At 38.5% G+C, this 17,868-nt stretch overlaps 1 protein-coding gene across 10 annotated transcripts in view; it reads right to left on the bottom strand.

Annotated features, from left to right (window-relative positions):
• Positions 1 to 1,730: 1,730 nt before the first annotated feature.
• ATM (ATM serine/threonine kinase) overlaps positions 1,731 to 17,868 on the bottom strand; it is a 143,658-nt gene continuing 127,520 nt past the window's right edge. For all 10 annotated transcript variants that reach the window (XM_074400527.1, XM_074400526.1, XM_074400530.1 and 7 more), the window contains 6 exons: positions 15,741 to 15,906; positions 14,323 to 14,409; positions 9,019 to 9,133; positions 7,656 to 7,719; positions 3,093 to 3,229; positions 1,731 to 2,979 (listed from right to left, as the gene is read on the bottom strand). In XM_074400527.1, the coding sequence (XP_074256628.1) occupies positions 2,796 to 2,979; positions 3,093 to 3,229; positions 7,656 to 7,719; positions 9,019 to 9,133; positions 14,323 to 14,409; positions 15,741 to 15,906 (753 nt within the window). In that variant the 3' untranslated portion in view covers positions 1,731 to 2,795. The remainder of the gene's footprint in view (positions 2,980 to 3,092; positions 3,230 to 7,655; positions 7,720 to 9,018; positions 9,134 to 14,322; positions 14,410 to 15,740; positions 15,907 to 17,868) is intronic.

Here is a 17,868-nt window from a genome sequence, read left to right as displayed (position 1 = left end):
TCCAAATTTTTATTTCTCTAGCAGTAAATTGAGATGATATCACTCATCTTGCAAGGTAAAGATCAGAGATGCTGCACATAGTATGTCAGTGACTTAGCATACAACAAATATTCAATAATTAATATTTTTAAAATCTTAACTACTCCTCATTTGTTCCTGGCAGTTTTCTATCTTCGTCATTTGCAGAAAGTGTTCCAGCTTGCCAAAATCTTTTTTTTTTCTTTTCTTTTTTTTTTTTTGAGACTGAGTCTCACTCTGTTGCCCAGGTTAGAATGCAGTAGCAACCCCGTCTCTACTAAAAATACAACAAAACAAAACAAAACAAAAAAAACAACTTTTATAATCTTAATTCTGTTATCTGTCAATTAGTTATGTCTCATAGGTTTGTGATCTGTATGCAAATTTGATGAACTTTTCAAAGCCATTGATTACTTGAACAGAACAGGAGTCTTATTGCATGCATTCAAGGCTGAGGAGCGGATTAATGATGCTATTCAAAACACTTTGGATGCATCAACTAGCAAGAATTAGCTACAAATTCATTTAACTATACTATTATATAGTTGACAGTTTCTAATTCCACCCATGAAGATTTCAAGGTTTCCTTAAAGACATTCTAAGTTTACTGCATTTCTTTGATTTACTATAGTCATAAAACTACCAATATAGACCCCAAATACTCATTTAGGAAGCTTAAAAGAAAAAGATACACAAAGATAACTTTGTAATTTGAAATGTAAAATAATATTCTGAACAGTTCTCTAGAAATCAAACCAAGAAATTTATAGTCCAAAAAGTTCTGGAGATTGGTTTTAGGGGAGGGGAAGGTGAGGAGATCAAATATGAGTGAGTGCTTGCCATTTGCAGTAAAAAGAAATGCCAACTCTTCCTAAGAAAAAAATTTATATAACCTTCAAGGTCCAAATACAAGGAGAAAGCTCAGCCACCAATTTGTTAATCTCTGCAGCTGGGATGAACATTTTCCTAAGGATGGAGAAGAGATTATACTCACTAATACATGAGTCAGTAGTTTTACATTCAGGTGGCTTTTTATCTGATGTTTATCTGATATGATAATGTTCAATTTCTAGCTGTGTATCAAACTAGATACCTAAGCCTTTCCCTTCCAACGAAACACACAGAAATGCTGAATAAAATATAGAAAACATTCTTTGGCATAGCAGAACTTACAAGAAAGTAAGCGGAAAACCTTATGGTCAAAAATTAGGGGAATGAAAAACCAGAGCAGTAAATACGGGAGCTGATGCTGTAGCTGTCCTGGAAAAATTTGCCAATTTCATTAACTCATGGCTTTTAGCTTTGTCATCTTTAAGGGGACTAAAGAACCCTGGGTTTGCAACAGGCAGGCAGGCAGTGGGAATTAAATGTACCTCCTTCCACCCCTGCCACAAGGGTAGGACACATGGGAGGCTTATACTCTCACTGAAAAAGACACCAATCAGATATTCTGCCCACCAGCACAGGGAGATGAGGAAGTGTCTCTGCCTTGGCTTGGGAAATCTATCAGTAATTTATGCTATGCTTCAGATGCAGAAACCCCAAAGCCAAGAAATTTAAATAAAAGTGGTCTTGTGTTAGCAACAGCCCTGGGAATATGGCATAAACAGACACTCAAGGTTTCCACAGAAAAAGCCTTGCTGAAAATAATCTCACTTTTCAAAAAGACAAAAATGGATAAACAACCTATCAAATATAAAACTCAACAGAAATAAACAGCAGGAACTTAATTTAATAGAACTATTAGAGTGAGTATCAAGTACAGACATTTAAAATAATTAGTGACATGAAAACGTTAAAAACATTAAAAAATGACATCAAGAAACAAAGATCTGAAAAATGATGCATACTTAGAAATGAAAAACCATTTCTGAAAGAAGAAATCCAGTGGATAGGGTAAGAGAGATTATATACAGCTGACAAGAGAACTCAGGAACTAGAAGGCAATATATGAAGGTATCACAGGAAGATAATGTAAATGAACAGTACAGAAGGGTTTAAAAAAGGTAAAGGGATAGAATGAGAAGGCTCACTATACACTTAAAAAAATAGTAACTACACTAACTGTGTCTTTGAAATTTGTTCTCCATAACAACTTCATTATTTAGTAATACTGTGAGTGATCTTGCTAGGAAAAATCCAAATACATTTTTTGTTTTTGAGATGGAGTTTCGCTCTTATCACCTAGGCTGGAGTGCAATGGCATGATCTTGGCTCACAGCAACCTCCACCTCCCAGATTCAAGAGATTCTCCTGCCTCAGCCTCCTGAGTGGCTGGGATTACAGGTACCCAACACCACACCTGGCTAATTTTTGTATTTTTAGTAGAGATGGGGTTTCACAATGTTGACCAGGCTAGTCTTGAACTCCTGGTTAAAACTTGCATTTAAGCAGTATGTTTGTTCTAATTCACACTAAAGGAAAAATCATCACTCTTGCTGCTTCCATTGTTTTCAGCTATTGCATTGTGTAAGTCAGTGATTCTACTGAAAATGACACAAGTATGTATTTGAGAAGAAGAAATAAACATTTAGCCTAGAAATGGAACATGAATAACCATTATTTCTAAAGAGTAAGAGCAGAGATGTTTCTTAAGACCATCAAAACATTTTTGTGTGGTGATTAAATCAAGTATTAAAACCAACATTCAAAAAAACCCCATAATAGTTCACTTAGTTAAATATTAATCCCTACTTAAAGTATGTTGGCAGTTTAGAAATAAAGACTAAAATATAATTTCTAAAGGCTGAATGCAAGGGTAATTCATATGCTAAAGATCACACCCAAGCTTTCCATCCTGGGAAAAGTTGGCTAAGATTTTTGGGGTCCATAGCCTGCTGTATGAGCAAATTCACTTGTCCACCAACACTGAGCACAGTGCCTTCTTCCACTCCTTTCAGTTTCTCTTGTAGTCTCATTAAGACACGTTCAGCTACTTTGTTGAAACTCTGGTCAATATCACTAATGATAAAAACACAAAGGTTTCAGTGACATGAACAGTTTAAAGAACTCGGGAATAAGAAAATCTGAACAACTGATAAATTGTTCACCTGAGATTATAAAATACTGCTCACCTGAGATTTCTTTTGCATTCTTGGTCATCTGCATTCAAAGTAGAGTGAAGCTCAGTTTCATCCTCTGGCCTCTGCTGTAAATACAAAGCTTTCAAAGGATTCATGGTCCAGTCAAAGAGTGGATCATACAGAAGGACCTAAACAGAGAGAATATATGTATCAAAAGAACAATGTACATTGTAATGATGTACTTAGAAACAGTAGAACCAGTATCATACAAATAACAGAGGCCAGTCATGTGGTAGTTGACGGGGGAGGGGAACAAACATCACACACACTTCATGTTTCCTTGTGGAGGGAAGCTCTCCTAGCATAATGCTCCATGCTTCTAATTCCATCCTGAATTCGTTCTTCCTCCATGGTTGGGGTGCCATCCCGTGACCCACGTTTCCCTACTGGACGAAACTAATCTACTGAAAGGAGATAAGCATTAGTCACTTTCTTTCCTTCTCTCTCTCCTCTTAACCCTGGGTTAGGGTATTTGCTTTGTAGGGCCCAATTATCCTCAGCCAGCCTGTCTCAAGGTATACACTGAGTTGTGGGAACTGGAGAGCACGAGCAGGCCTATTTGGACTTCACTCCTAAGCCATGTTCTCCAATAGTTTTATTAGTAATAAACCTGAAATTCTGATCCACCCTGCTACTATGGCTCTCTCTTTTTCTCTCAGTTCTAAATCTGGGTGGAGCAGAAAGGTATAATTTGTTGAAACCTCCTCAAAAACCAAGATTTCGTGCTGTGTTTGGAATCTGGAGACATATATTAGGTGTAGAATTAGAATACCAAAACAACTGACATGGCTAGAGCACGTGGCTTTAGGTCATAAATTTTAGACAGTGAGGTTATGAGGAATTTCTGATATTGGCAGTTCACAACAGCTAACTGCTCTGGTATTTATAAACACAGAACTTAAAAAAAATTGGCTTTAGTAAATGCATACAAGTCTTCATAATAAGTGGAGACAATACAGAGAATGATTCTACAGGGCATTCCAGTATTACAAGGTTGGAACACTTTTTTGCTGCTATTTGTACACAGTTTCCTAATAAATCTGCAGGTTGGGACTATAAAATGCATTTAGCAGATTTAGTTTCAGGACATGTATTAGATCAGCAGAACCAAAATCTATTTATTAATACTGTTTTGAGTGTCCTCCAGGACCATTAAAAACAGTGGAGAAACTGAGCTTGATTACATGTGGCTTGTTTGTAAGTTCAGGTGTTCCTATGTGACTTCAAGTTGGGCACTGACATGGCTTTAGACTTCAGAGATCCAAACCAGTTTCACCCACAAAAGGGACACAGTAATATATTTTATTAATGAACTAATGAAAAGGAATGAAGACCTCTAGTATAGACTAGATGGTTTTCTTAGGTTGAAGTAGAGGAAAAATTCAAATTACTTCAAAACCAAGGGCTTGTGTCAGGAATGATATTTGCAAATATTAGAATTAAGGAGGAACTGGAATAAGTAAAAAAACATGCTTCAGTCCTACAATCAAGACAGAAGTGATTGAAAACAGTAAAGGAATACAGACCGATTAGAGCAGGGTTTCTCAGTCTCAGCACTACTGTCATTTTAGATGGGATACTTCTTTGCTGTGGGAGCTAACCTGTGCATTCTGGACTATTTAGCAGCATCCCTGGCCTCTACCCAGCAGATGCCAATACTGTCCTCATCTCCCATCCCCATTTGTGACAACCAAAAATGCCTCCAGACATTGCCAGCTGTCCTCTAGGGGACAAAATTGCTCTTGGCTAAGCATCACTGAGCTAGAGGGAGAGAGGTATTTCCTTAACAGAGCATATAGAATCTTAGAGGACAGAATGGTCCATTAGGAAGAAAATGAAATCCTCAAGGCCAGGAGAGACAAATATACTGAGAGGAAAAGGGAAATACACCCAGGTCAAAGTGCTCCGAAGGAGGGGTTTAGGAAGCAGGGAGATTAGATCAGAAATAGTGGCTGTGGCTCAATGAAATCTAAGAGAAGAAAAGAAAGGAATCCAAGAGAGGACAGAAATGATGTCCCACATGACTGGGAACCAGGATGCTACTGAGACACACCCTCCTAAAGCTGAAGGCAGAAAGTGGTCTTACTGTGGTAAGATCACTGGGAAAATTATTCTTGAAGATTGGGACAATCACACCAAATGATTTTGGGAAATTTGGACAGCTTTATGGAGGGAAGATCAGGTAGATGAGTGTAAAATATATGAAGCATTGGAGGGTGTGTTTAGAGGTAAGAGTTATTGTAGGTGGAGATGCAAATCATTTTTCAGACTCAAAATCCTCACTCAAAGGAAATCCCAAGTCCTTACAATGCCATAGGATCTGGCCACTGTCACTTCTCTAACTTGATGTCCTACCACTCTAAAAAATGAAGTCCATAAGCAGTTTGCATTAAACTAAAAAGATCTCTAAGGCCCTAAAAGAACTACCCTCTTCTGGTGAGTGTTAGGTAGGATACAACTACTGGAATACAACTCTTAAATCTACTTCAGCATAAAAATCCCTTCTGACTGAGACTACGTAGAGTAAAAGACTAAAGAATATGTTGGCCGGGCATGGTAGCTCACACCTGTAATCTCAGCACTTTGGGAGGCCAAGTCGGGCGGATCACGAAGTCAGGAGTTTTTAGACTAGCCTGGCCAACATGGTGAAACCCCTCTCTACTAAAAGTACAAAACTTGGCTGGGTGTAGTGGCAGGCACCTGTAATCCCAGCTACTCAGGAGGCTGAGGCAGGAGAATCGCTTGAACCTGAGGTGGAGGTTGCAGGGAGCTGAGATCACGCCACTGCACTCCAGCTTGGGTGAAAAGAGACTTTGTCTTTAAAAAAATAAATAAATAATATGTTAAGCTGCTTTGACTCTTGAAAAATTTGGGCTTGCCTTACATGAAAAAGGGCAAGATAATATAACTTCAGAGTTTAATTTCTGCATCCATGTTATCATTTATTCTTTTTTAAAAAATGTTATACATCATGCTTATTTTCTGTATCACTTATTCTTACTGCAGAACCAGTGGCAAACTGTAATGAATGATAACATGTATGAACAGAATTTGAAATGGGTGAAAGAAAAAAGAATGTATTTTCAGCCTTGGGAATACCACAGCCTTGGACTTAATTTTACCAACATATTATTGGGACCTATTTCAGCCAACTCTTTGTAGCAAAATCTGTATTACCATCAGCAGTTCAAATGAGATCTGTAAGATGCCTTGGTTCATAAAGGTGCACACAGGACCACCCTGATAGACTGTTATTCATCTTCCAAGGGATAAAGCCCCACCCTTTTTGACCACAGGCTTAATGGTTAATGCCAATGAATTAAGACAGTAGTTCTCATATCCTGGCTGTACAGTAGGAGAGATTTTTTTTTTTTTTTTATTAGATGGAGTTTCGCTCTTGTTACCCAGGCTGGAGTGCAATGGCGCGATCTCGGCTCACCGCAACCTCCGCCTCCTGGGTTCAGGCAATTCTCCTGTCTCAGCCTCCTGAGTAGCTGGGATTACAGGCACGCACCACCATGCCCAGCAAACTTTTTGTATTTTTAGTAGAGACGGGGTTTCACCTTGTTGACCAGGATGGTCTCGATCCCTTGACCTCGTGATCCACCCACCTTGGCCTCCCAAAGTGCTGGGATTACAGGCTTGAGCCACCGCGCCCAGCCAGTAGAAGAGATTTTTAAAAATACATATATTCCTGCCCCATCCCTAGAAACCTGGTTTGAATTTGGTCAGCATCAATGTTTTTTAAAAGCAGTATAAGTAATACTAACATTCAGCCAGTCCAGTGTTAACAAGTTAAAGAAAGAAAAGGCTGAAGAATGGAAAAGAGGGATGCCCATACACACTTCACCTGCCATGTTTCCTTGGGGAGGCAACACTCCTGATTTCTTGTCTCACATACCCTTACCAGGTTGGTGAATGACTGGCATAGGTACTAACAGCATAGACACTAAAATCTGTTTGACTTCCGTTCTTCTGCCCTGGATCAAGACAAGGCAGTGATCCTGATTACATGTGTTTGCTCTGCAGGCCCAAACCCCTACTCAGGTGAGCTGTCCCAAGGTTAAGACAGCAGAGAGGCACTGAGGTAGCACCAGCAGTATACTAGTTTGGCCCTCATTCCTAAGCTTGTTACTCTAGTAATGATGCTGACAATTTGATCTCTGTTTATCTGACCAATTAGTTCTGAACCTGGGCAGGGAAAAAGAAGATATAAAGTACTGATTTATCTTAAACCCTAATGGAAACCATTCTGAAAATAATACCATACGGAATATCTAAATGTCAAAGAGTTGATTTATGAATTGAAAACTAGAGGCTACTTAAAATGCTGTAACATTCCAAGAAATTCAAGGGGGCTGAAGGCATTTCTAAACCAGTATTTTTGGGTGTGTGAAAAGGCTAAGAGCACAATCTCCTCCTTCCTGCTGCCCAGCTGCATTCCCCTATGTTAAAATGAAGCAGTGCTTTTCAAATCAGTGACTTCCTGACAAGACACATAGTCTATCTGGTTAAAAAAAAAAAAAATTAAGTCTTTCTTACAAAATACTTTACCTCTACAATGGTTAACAGAGTTTCCTTAGAGTTTCTCATCACTTCCATGGTTTTCTCACAGCACCTAGAGTCAAACACATTATAAATACGGATTTTGTTACACACCAATGTTTTCAACATATCTTTATCTGTATACTCTCTTGTGTAGTATGCTGAGCCTATACTTGTTAATCTACAAATTTGTATCTCAAAATAGCATACTTGGTAGAGTGGGCTCTCAATAATACAAATATGTATTTGACTATTTCACAAGCTTGGCATTTACACAAATAACACTACTATGAAAGATTTCTTTCAGTCTTTGATTTTCTTTTCTTTTCTTTTCTTTTCGCAATGGGGTACTTCAACATTTCCCAGGCTGGTCTCAAACTCCTGGGGTCAAGGCATCCTCCTGCCTCAGCCTGCCAGGTAGTTAGGATTACAGGCATGCACCACTGTGCTCAGCTCTCAGTCTGATTGTTGTGGCAGTTATTAGTTTACATTGACTACAATCTGCCCCAATCCAAGTTGAGTACATAGACCTATCCTGGGAAAACTACAAGGAGCTGCAAAGCTTTTTTACAGCCCAGTATTATACTAGAAGACAAGCTCCTTTAAATAAAAACGTAGTCTCTTCTATTTCCCAACAATAAGCATCCAATAGTAGTATCATTAAAAAGCCAGGACAGGTGTTAAAAGTAAACATAGGGCTGGGCGCGGTGGCTCATGCCTGTAATCCCAGCACTTTGGGAGGCCAAGGCGGGTGGATCACGAGGTCAAATGATCGAGACCATCCTGGTCAACATGGTGAAACCCCGTCTCTACTAAAAATACAAAAAAATTAGCTGGGCATGGTGGCACGTGCCTGTAATCCCAGCTACTCAGGAGGCTGAGGCAGGAGAATTGCCTGAACCCAGGAGGCGGAGGCTGCGGTGAGCCGAGATGGCACCATTACACTCCAGCCTGGGTAACAGCGAAAACTCCGTCTCAAAAAAAAAAAAAAAGAAAAAGTAAACATAGGATGCTTCCAGAGGAGGTTTGGAGTAACCGTATGTATGTTATATGGGGTTAGGTCCCAGGTGGGTGGAAGGAAGGGGAACTATTATTGCTTTTACCCAGGGTCTTTTCCTTAGTATTGATAAAGCACTGGGATAGGATTCTAGCATTAAATTCTATAATCTATGCAAATCTCTAACATATATATATATTTTTAAGAGACAGGATCTCGCTATATTGCCTAGGCTGGACGCAAACTTCTGGGCTCAAACAGTCCTTCCACCTCAGCCTCCTGAGTAGCTGGGATTACAGGTGCAAGGCACCATGCCGAGCCCATGTAATTCTGACATCAGAAATTATTTCCCTCCTTTACCTTATTATCACTTACCTTCTGAAGACGCCTTCAACACCTGTAATGCCCATGCCATCCACAATATCTCTGGTGAGTCTAAAAGGAACTGTCTCAGGAGTAGGAAGAATTTTGCCCTGTTCGAAAGCAACACCTAAAGTAAAAAATACAGTGAGGTTAGGAAGTTTGACAGCTAATTTACTTTTTCCCATTAAAATGTGAACTTTAAAAAGGCAACACAACATTTGTTACCCATATTCTATGAATACTAGTAGACATAGTAGTTTATTTCTGCTCTGGCTGCCTTCCTCATCTTCTTCACTGTTTATGAGTTCCACTTCAAATCCAAATAATATAACTCAGGCATCCCCAAACTGCGGCCCCCTGAGGCCATTTATCCAGCCCCCGCCACACTTCAGGAAGGGGCACGTCTTTCATTGGTGGTCAGTGAGAGGAGCACAGTATGTGGCGGCCCTCCAATGGTCTGAGGACAGTGAACTGGCCCCCTGTGTAAAAAGTTTGGGGATGCCTGACATAACTACTTCTTGAGGTAACTAGAGAAATCTAGGTTAAAGGGTGATTTTTTAAAATGAAGTAACTACTGGTATAATTTTAAATGGAGGTGATATATTTATTTATATTTAAAAAAATATTAGGCTGGCCATGGTAGCTCACATCTGTAATCCCAACACCTTAGTAGGCTGAGGAGGCCTGCTCACCTGAGATCAGGAATTTGAGGCCAGCCTGGCCAATATGGTGAAACCCTGTCTCTACTAAAAATACAAAAATTAGTTGGGTGTGGTGGCAGGTGCCTGTAATCCCAGCTACTCAAGAGGCTGAAACAGGAGAATCACTTGAACCTGGAGGCAGAGGATACAGCGAGCTGAGATTGTGCCATTGCACTCCAGCCTGCGGCAATATGAGTGAAACTCCATCTCAAAAAAAAAAAAAAATTTAATGAGACTTTAAATTATGAGATAATTGTGTGTTCACTTGCAGTTATAAAAAATCATACAGAAAAGATCCCATATGCCTTTTACCCATTTCACCCCAACTGTAATAGCCTAAAAAACTATAATACTACTGACACCGATGCAGTCAAGATATATCATATTCCTATCATAAGGATCCTTCGTGCTGCCCTTTACAGCTACACCTACTTCCCTACAGCCTATCACCCAGCCCCCTAACCTCCTACTTTTCTAGCAACCACTAATCTGTTCTCCATTTTTATAATTTTGTCATTTTAAATATGTTATATAAATGGAAGTGGAATAATAATACAGTATGTAACCTTTTGGGAATAGTTTTTTACACTCAGCCTAATTCTCTGGAGATTCATCCACATTGTTATGTATATTAATAATTTTGTTTCTTTTGATTGCTGAGAAGTATTTCAGGGCATGGATGTAACAGAGTTTAAGCATTTGCCCACCGAAGGACATCTGGATTTTTCCAGTTCAGTATTATGAATAAAGCTGCTATATACATTTGTAGTACATGGCCATTTTATAAGTAGATACTGTTGTTAAGTTTTTAGAGTTCTTAAAGATTGTTCTTTTGGTATCAAGTCTAGGAACTCTGTTTAGCCCTAGATGCTGAAGATTTCCTCTTAATTTTCTTTCTCTGTTGCTCAGCTTGGGTAATTTCTATTGTTCTGTCTTCTGTTCACTGATCATTTCTTTTGTCTCCTCACTCTGCAGTTGAAATTTTGTATTTTATTTACTATATTTTTCTGTTCTAAAATTTCTATCTGCTTCTCCTTTATATCTATTTCTATATGAGACTGTTTCTGTGCTGACACTTATTATATTTTAATTTGTTTCAAGCATGTTTGTAATTGCTCCTTCAGGTGTTATGATGGCTGTTTTAAAATCTTAGATAATTCCAATATCATTGTCATCTCAGTGTTGGCACCTACAAGTGGTAATTTTTCATTGAAGTTGAGATTTTCCTGGTTCCTGGTATGACTAATGATTTTCAATTGATGCCTACACCTGTTTAGTTATTATGAGACTCAGGATCTTCCTTAAACTTCTGCTTTTGATACCTTTGGGAGTCACCACCTTGTTACTGCTAGGTAAGGGCCGAAGACTAGATTCTCCAGTGGCCTCCACTGACATTAAGTAGGGAAAGGGCTTGCTATAGCTGAGCAAGGCTGAAGGTCCAGGTTCTCCAGATATGTGCACTGACATGAAGGGGTGAATCAGAAAAAAGCCTGGAAAATATAGACTAGCAGGTAATAGTATAAATGATACAGTGAGACGGCCTAACATAGGGTTACTGGAGTCCCAGAAACAGGGAAGAACCTGGATGGACCCTATGACATTACTATGACTAACAGAATGTGATGGAAGTGATACTGTGAAAGTTGCAGGCCTAGCCCTTTACTTCCACTTTCTTCCTCAAGCGCCAAGATGCTAAGTAGGTCCAGGATACTATTTTGGACAGAGAGGCCACATATGAGCGCTGAAACATCAGACATGTAAGTGAAGAAGCCATCATGAACTCTGGCCCAGTTGAGTCTTAAGATAACTCCAGCCCCAGACACTAACTGCAACTGCCTGAGAGATCCGAAGTGAAAACTGCCCAACTGAGCCCAGTTAACAGACTCTGAGAGATTATAACAAATTGTGATTTTAAGCTACTAAATTTTGGGGTGGTTTGTTATGCAGGAACAGGTAACCAAACAGATATACACAGAATAGTATACAAATCACCCAAGTGTGTGACTCACTGAGACTTTTGCAAAGTGAACAAATCCATGTTAACAGAACTCTACCAGCAATCCAGAGGCCCCCCACCTTCAACCCCTCCTACCAGTCACTAACTGCCTCTTCAAAGGGTCACCGCTATCCTGATTTAGAACACTGTACATTAATTTGATCAGTTTTTGAATTTCATATATGGAATTATACATATGTAATCTTTTGTGTTGGAGTCTTTCATTTAGCATTATATTTGTGAGAGTCTTCCACATTGTGTGTTATTGTTCATTTAATCTTGTTATATACAAAGAGAATATAAATATACGACAGTTTGTTCATCGATTCCACCTATGATGGATATCTGGACTGTTTCCAGTTAGGGGCTATTACAAATAGTGCTACTATAAACATTTTTATACAGAAGTATGCATTTCTGTTGGAGTGGAATTGATGGATCACAGAGTATACATAAAGTCAGCTTTAGTGGATAATGCCAAACAGTATTCCAAAGGGGTTATACCAATTTACCCTTCTCATTTATAGATGCTTTTAGCATGACCTGGATGGACACAGGTTGGCATACTCCTACCTCTGTTTTGCATCTTCCAAACAACTGCCCTTTCATTCTCATATAAAGTCTCACTCCTCTGTTGAGATCCCCACCTTCTGGCTCTAACAAATCCCTCCCACCTTCATGTTTACTATGTAAACCTGTAAGTTTTCTCTCACATTCACTGAATGTTAGCATGGACCTAGCTCACAATTTCCCCCTCTATCACAACTCTAGAAATCATTCTGGGGAAAATCATATAATATCCGTGACCATCTCTGTTCTAATGAAATTAAATTTCATTCTATCTTAGCGAACCACTCATGGGTTGCACTCCAGAAATAAGTCTAAAACTGCACCTTCTTAGACATAGTAAATTCTACATTCTAATCAAAACCTCTTCTCCTTCTACCCCTTATTCTTACTAAACAGTCTTCAAATTTGACTGAGATTTCAGTTGATTAGCCTTCTTCCTTTCCTACTCAGCCCAGGGGTATAGATAATAGGCTTGATCACTCTCATCATTACTTCAAATCTCCTTGTCCCTCTGCCACATCTACCATTTTAAACTACAACTTAAACTCCAAGGATGTTAAGGACTGCTGGAAAAAAATCATACAACACTATTGGTTCCACTACAAATTTAGGATTGTCACCTTAGGAAAGTGCCCCTTAAACTGCTTGGCATGTCTTATTTATTTATCCCTTTTTAGTTAGGTTTTTGTCTCATTTTCATGGTAAATTTATGGTAAATTTTAGAATTTTACTGTTTTTTTAAGGTCAGTTACCAACCCTCCAATTCTAAGCAAATGAGCATGCTTTCTAGTTCTCAGCAAAAACAGAATATATTAGCAAATATAATTCCTTCATATTCCTAGCCTTCAGCTTAAGACTTTCCTACTGGCATCATTTTTCTTTCTCTCTCAGCAGAAAAGCTAACATGCCTCCAATCTAAAGCCAATGCTAACATACCCATGTCCTTTATGATCTCTCTTGCTATTTCAATTATCTTTTGTTTTTCTCCTGTATCTTCGATATCCAACATGTTCACACCTCTCCTATCTTAAAAAAGCAAGGACCAAATGTGTCTCTCATCCCTGCAGCAAATTTCTCTGCCATCCTTCCCTTTCCTTCTAAACTTCTTGTAGGAAGTTTCAACATTCTTAATTTACACATCCTTAACTTCCAGTCAGTCCTTGCCTTTTTGTAGTATGGCTTTGGCTTCCTCCATTCTATCCAAAGGGGTCTTCCAAGGCCTCTAAGGTTGATTACTTGTTAAATTCAAAGGTCTGTTTTCAGCAATCATCCTTTCTGTATCAGATACTGTTAAGCACTACTTTCATAAAAGATTTTCCCCTCTTGCCTTCCAAGATCCTGACTTCCTAGTTTTCACGACTTGAGTACTTTTCAGTCTTTTTTTTTTTTTCGACTCAGCCTTTCAAAGGCTCACTTTCTTTCCTTATGATTTCATCTCTAGGTCTCTTTATCAAGGTTGATGTGTAACATCAGAACTTCCTCTAGCCCAGTGATTTCAACTGAAATGTATTTGCTAAAGATTCTGGATCTCCACCATTACATTCAAACTCCTTTCTTTTCTACATATTAAAGTGTCTATTCCACCTAGAAATCCCATTAATACTTCAAAATAATGAGCAAAACTAAATTCATCACTTTCTTATTATTTACAAAACTTGATATATTCCTTAGCTAGAAGCTTCAGTTATCCTCGAGCCCCATTCCCCCACTATTTCCATTTCTAATATCATTGGTACAGTTTACTACAAATATGTCCCTCAAATCCAATCTCCTGGTTTCTACAGCTTTAGTACAAATCTTCATCATTTCTCATCTAAACTATTATAATATCCCTTAACTTGTCTCCCTGCTTCCAATCCCACTCCCTAAAGTGCTCCTAAAGTTATCTTTCTGAAAATAAAATATGCTGAAAATAAAAAGAAAACAGTATTTACTGCTTTGATGTATGTATCTCTCTCTCTTATTGTAACATCTTGGTAGGCAAACAATATTCCATGATGACCAAATATTTATTAAAAAGAATAAAGATACACAGAGTTTATTACTTACCTAAATCTATATGTACAAGTTCTGCTGACTGCTCATTTATTAAGATATTCTGTACATGTCTATCACCAAGTCCAAGTATGTAACCAACTAGAAAAAAAAGAATCTGAAATCACTGATTCCATTTCTTTATAATATACAGCCATAATTTCAACTAACACCAATGACTTGTTACAATCTTTAAGTAGTTTAGGATTCTTAGCCTACTTAAATGATGTACATAACCAGCCATATTGAGTTTAAGTCAAATCTTGCCAGCTATTTTAATGCATACTGCATTTTGTATATCCTAGATGATTTGCTAAAACAATTTTCTCTTTACTAATAGGCACACATTTAAAAATATTAGTACTTAAAAATATATTGTGACTAAAGTTGGGACCCATTATTTACCTGGGCCAAAGCAGTGTATTATATGTACTCAAATTTTTATTGAACATACTTATGAGAAATTTATGGATAAATTCTTCATTCTTCAGTAAAACTTTCTTCTGCTTGATGAATTATATTTAACACAAATTAATCATTAATTCATTTCATTTCACCAGGTATATATCCCCAGGAAAAAGTGCATTTCTGTATTTAAGACAGATGATGGCATGCAATAATGGGAGAAACCACATAGCATGATAAAAAAGAACATTGGGAAGGGAGTCAGAATGACTGGGTGTCTGGCTCGCCCTGTCATTAACTAGGCGTACTTTCTTGTTTATAAACTAGTTGTATCAGATTAGTGATTCTCTAACTCTTTCAAAACATACATGCCCTGCCTTCCTGGGGTATAGCACATAAGTAATGGAGGGAATGGTCTTTATTTAAAAAAAAAAAATAGATTAATGATCTCTAATGTTTCCATTAGTTCTCCTACTCTAGGATTTTGCTAACCATACTATTTAGCTATTCTAATTTCTTAAGGAAAAGAAGTCAAAATATATATTGTACATAAAATATTTAAATATATCTCATGATTTCTATTCTGAAAACAAAATTCTGTTAAACAGTGTTAATCACTAGGTGATAACAGCATGGTACTTTAGAGGTTATATGCAAAAGAACAAAAATAAAGGAAATAAGTCATCACAGGTTTTATTATTTTCCAAAGAAAGTCTCAGAAAATAATATACTGAGGGGAGAGAAAATACACCATATTCACTATAAAACAAAGAAGAAGAAAACCCTGTCTTTTTATTATTTATTGAAGTAGGAAAATTCTCTTCTGCATAAGCTATAAAAAGGTAGACACTAAGAATCAGGATGAAGAAGAAACATAATGATTTAATAATGAAGATGGTTTGGTTACCAACCACATCATTACCATCATCCCCCTGCCACTCAGAATGTACAAAAAATGCTGAATCAAACAAAAACAAAAACCACCAAACAACAAAGTGCTGAAGCTACTATATGTACAAGAAGGTTACCAATAGAAGAAGTGGCTACACTGCGCGTATAAGCCAATCGCTTCTCAAACCAAATAGCTGGATCCAAGAATTTTTCCATGCAGAAATAACGGAAAACTGGTTGAAAATTTTGGCAAATATCCATGAAGATTTCATATTTCTCTTCAGAAGACATTTTTTGCACCTCCTTTAAATAAAGCATATATATAATTTATTTTTCAATACTGTGCTCAATGAATTCAACTAATAACCACATTTTTATATGAAAATATGACAGATATAGGGGCAAGAAAGAGGAAAAGGATACATTACCCACAAGAAGCTAACAGTCTGAAAGGGGGAGCAATTAATTACGAGTGGTAATCCCTTTAGGATTTCCTATTAAACATTAGGGAAGGAAGCATACCCACAGTGACTGTTACTTGTTTTGATTACATTCTAATTTGAATAATCCTGTAATCTTAAGCAGAAGTAAACACAGAAATGACAAAGTAGTTCCAGATAACTTCAGGTGGCATCACAGCATTGGGCTGCAATAGGAAACAGGAAACGAGAAAGAATGGAGGAATCCCTTATGGATGGCAGTTGATATGATTCAGATCTCTATCTTCCAACATCTTGCTAGAAAATACTATCATGAAGCAAAGCTTACTGACTTCAACTCCCTCCCATCTATGTGCTGATGATTTCTAAGTCTGTATCTATATTAAGCCCAAGTAGCTTTTTTGGGGGGCAGGGTGGGAGGGAATGGAGTTTTGTTCTTGTTGCCCAGGCTGGAGTGCAATGGCGCCATCTTGGCTCACTGCAACCTCTGCCTCCCCGGTTCAAGCAATTCTTCTGCCTCAGCCTCCTGAGTAGCTGGCATTACAGGCATGTGCTACCATGCCTGGCTAATTTTGTATTTTTAGTAGAGATGGTTAGGCTGGTCTTGAACTCCCAACCTCAGGTGATCCGCCCACCTCAGCCTCCCAAAGTGCTGGGATTATGGGCATGACCCACCATGCCTGGCTTTAAGCCCAGGTATCTTTATTAAGCTCTAGCTTAATGTGTTTCTCTAGCTGCCCATTCAACATCTCCACCTGAATCACTTCCAAATCCAAGTACTTCATCTCTGGCAAACTTTAGTCACCTCCTCTATTCTTCAATTCAGTAAACAGCCTCACCATCTACCTAACTGACCCAAGCAGAAAACTGGGAGGCACCGACTACTCCTTTTCCTCCCCTCCCGAAAAAAGTTTTTTTGTTTTTTTGTGTTTTTTTTTGAGACAGGATGTCTCTGTCACCTAGGCTGGAGTGCAAGGATATGATCACAGCTCACTGCATCCTCAGCCCCTGGCTCAAGCAATCCTCCCACCTCAGCCTCCTGAGTAGCTGAGATTACAGACATATGCCACCATACCTGGCTGACTTTTTATTTTTTGTAGAGATGGGGTGTCATCCCACTATGTTGCCCAGGCTGGTCTTAAACTCCTGGGCTCAAGGAATTCTCCTGCCTTGGTCTCCTTAATCCCTTAAGGGATTACAGGCATGCGCTACCACACCTGGCCCCCAACCTTATTTTTAAACAGCAATCAAATCCTAAGAATTCTGCCTCCTTCATAGTTCTCATCTCTACCCACGATTCTCCCTTCCTACTGATACTCGTCTCAGTTCAGACCATCTCATGCCTCCAGTTTGCATTCTCAAAAATAGAACCCACAGTGCTGTCAGAGATTCTTTCTAAATGCAAGTCTATTACTATCCTTAAGGCCTATAGCATAAAGTGCAAACTCCTTTGCATTTCATAAAACAACCCTCCATCTTTGGACCAACAATTACTACTCCAACTTCATCTATCTTTTCCTCCTCAAACACTAAGCCTATGCTGTCTTTGCCTGCTCATACCTCCTTTCCTTTGCCTATATGCTCCTTCTGCCTGGAAAAACAACTCATTTACAAAACCCAGCTCACACACCTTCTCCTCTGTGAAGCATTTCTTGGATCTACTTCTCTCCATTCTCCTCACCCCAGGTAGAACTAACCACTTCCTCCTCCATACCTACACTGTGCCCCATACAAACAGCCATCACAACACCTAGCACTTACCACACATTTTAAAAAACATGTCACAGAAAGCACAATAAAATGAAAAGTAAATGGACTTTGGATT

The sequence above is a fragment of the Saimiri boliviensis genome, chromosome 6 (assembly GCF_048565385.1).
Source record: "Saimiri boliviensis isolate mSaiBol1 chromosome 6, mSaiBol1.pri, whole genome shotgun sequence".
NCBI classification, from domain to species: Eukaryota; Metazoa; Chordata; class Mammalia; order Primates; family Cebidae; genus Saimiri; species Saimiri boliviensis.
The sequence above is the reverse complement of the archived record's forward strand: the minus strand, read 5'-3'. Positions and strand labels throughout refer to the sequence as shown.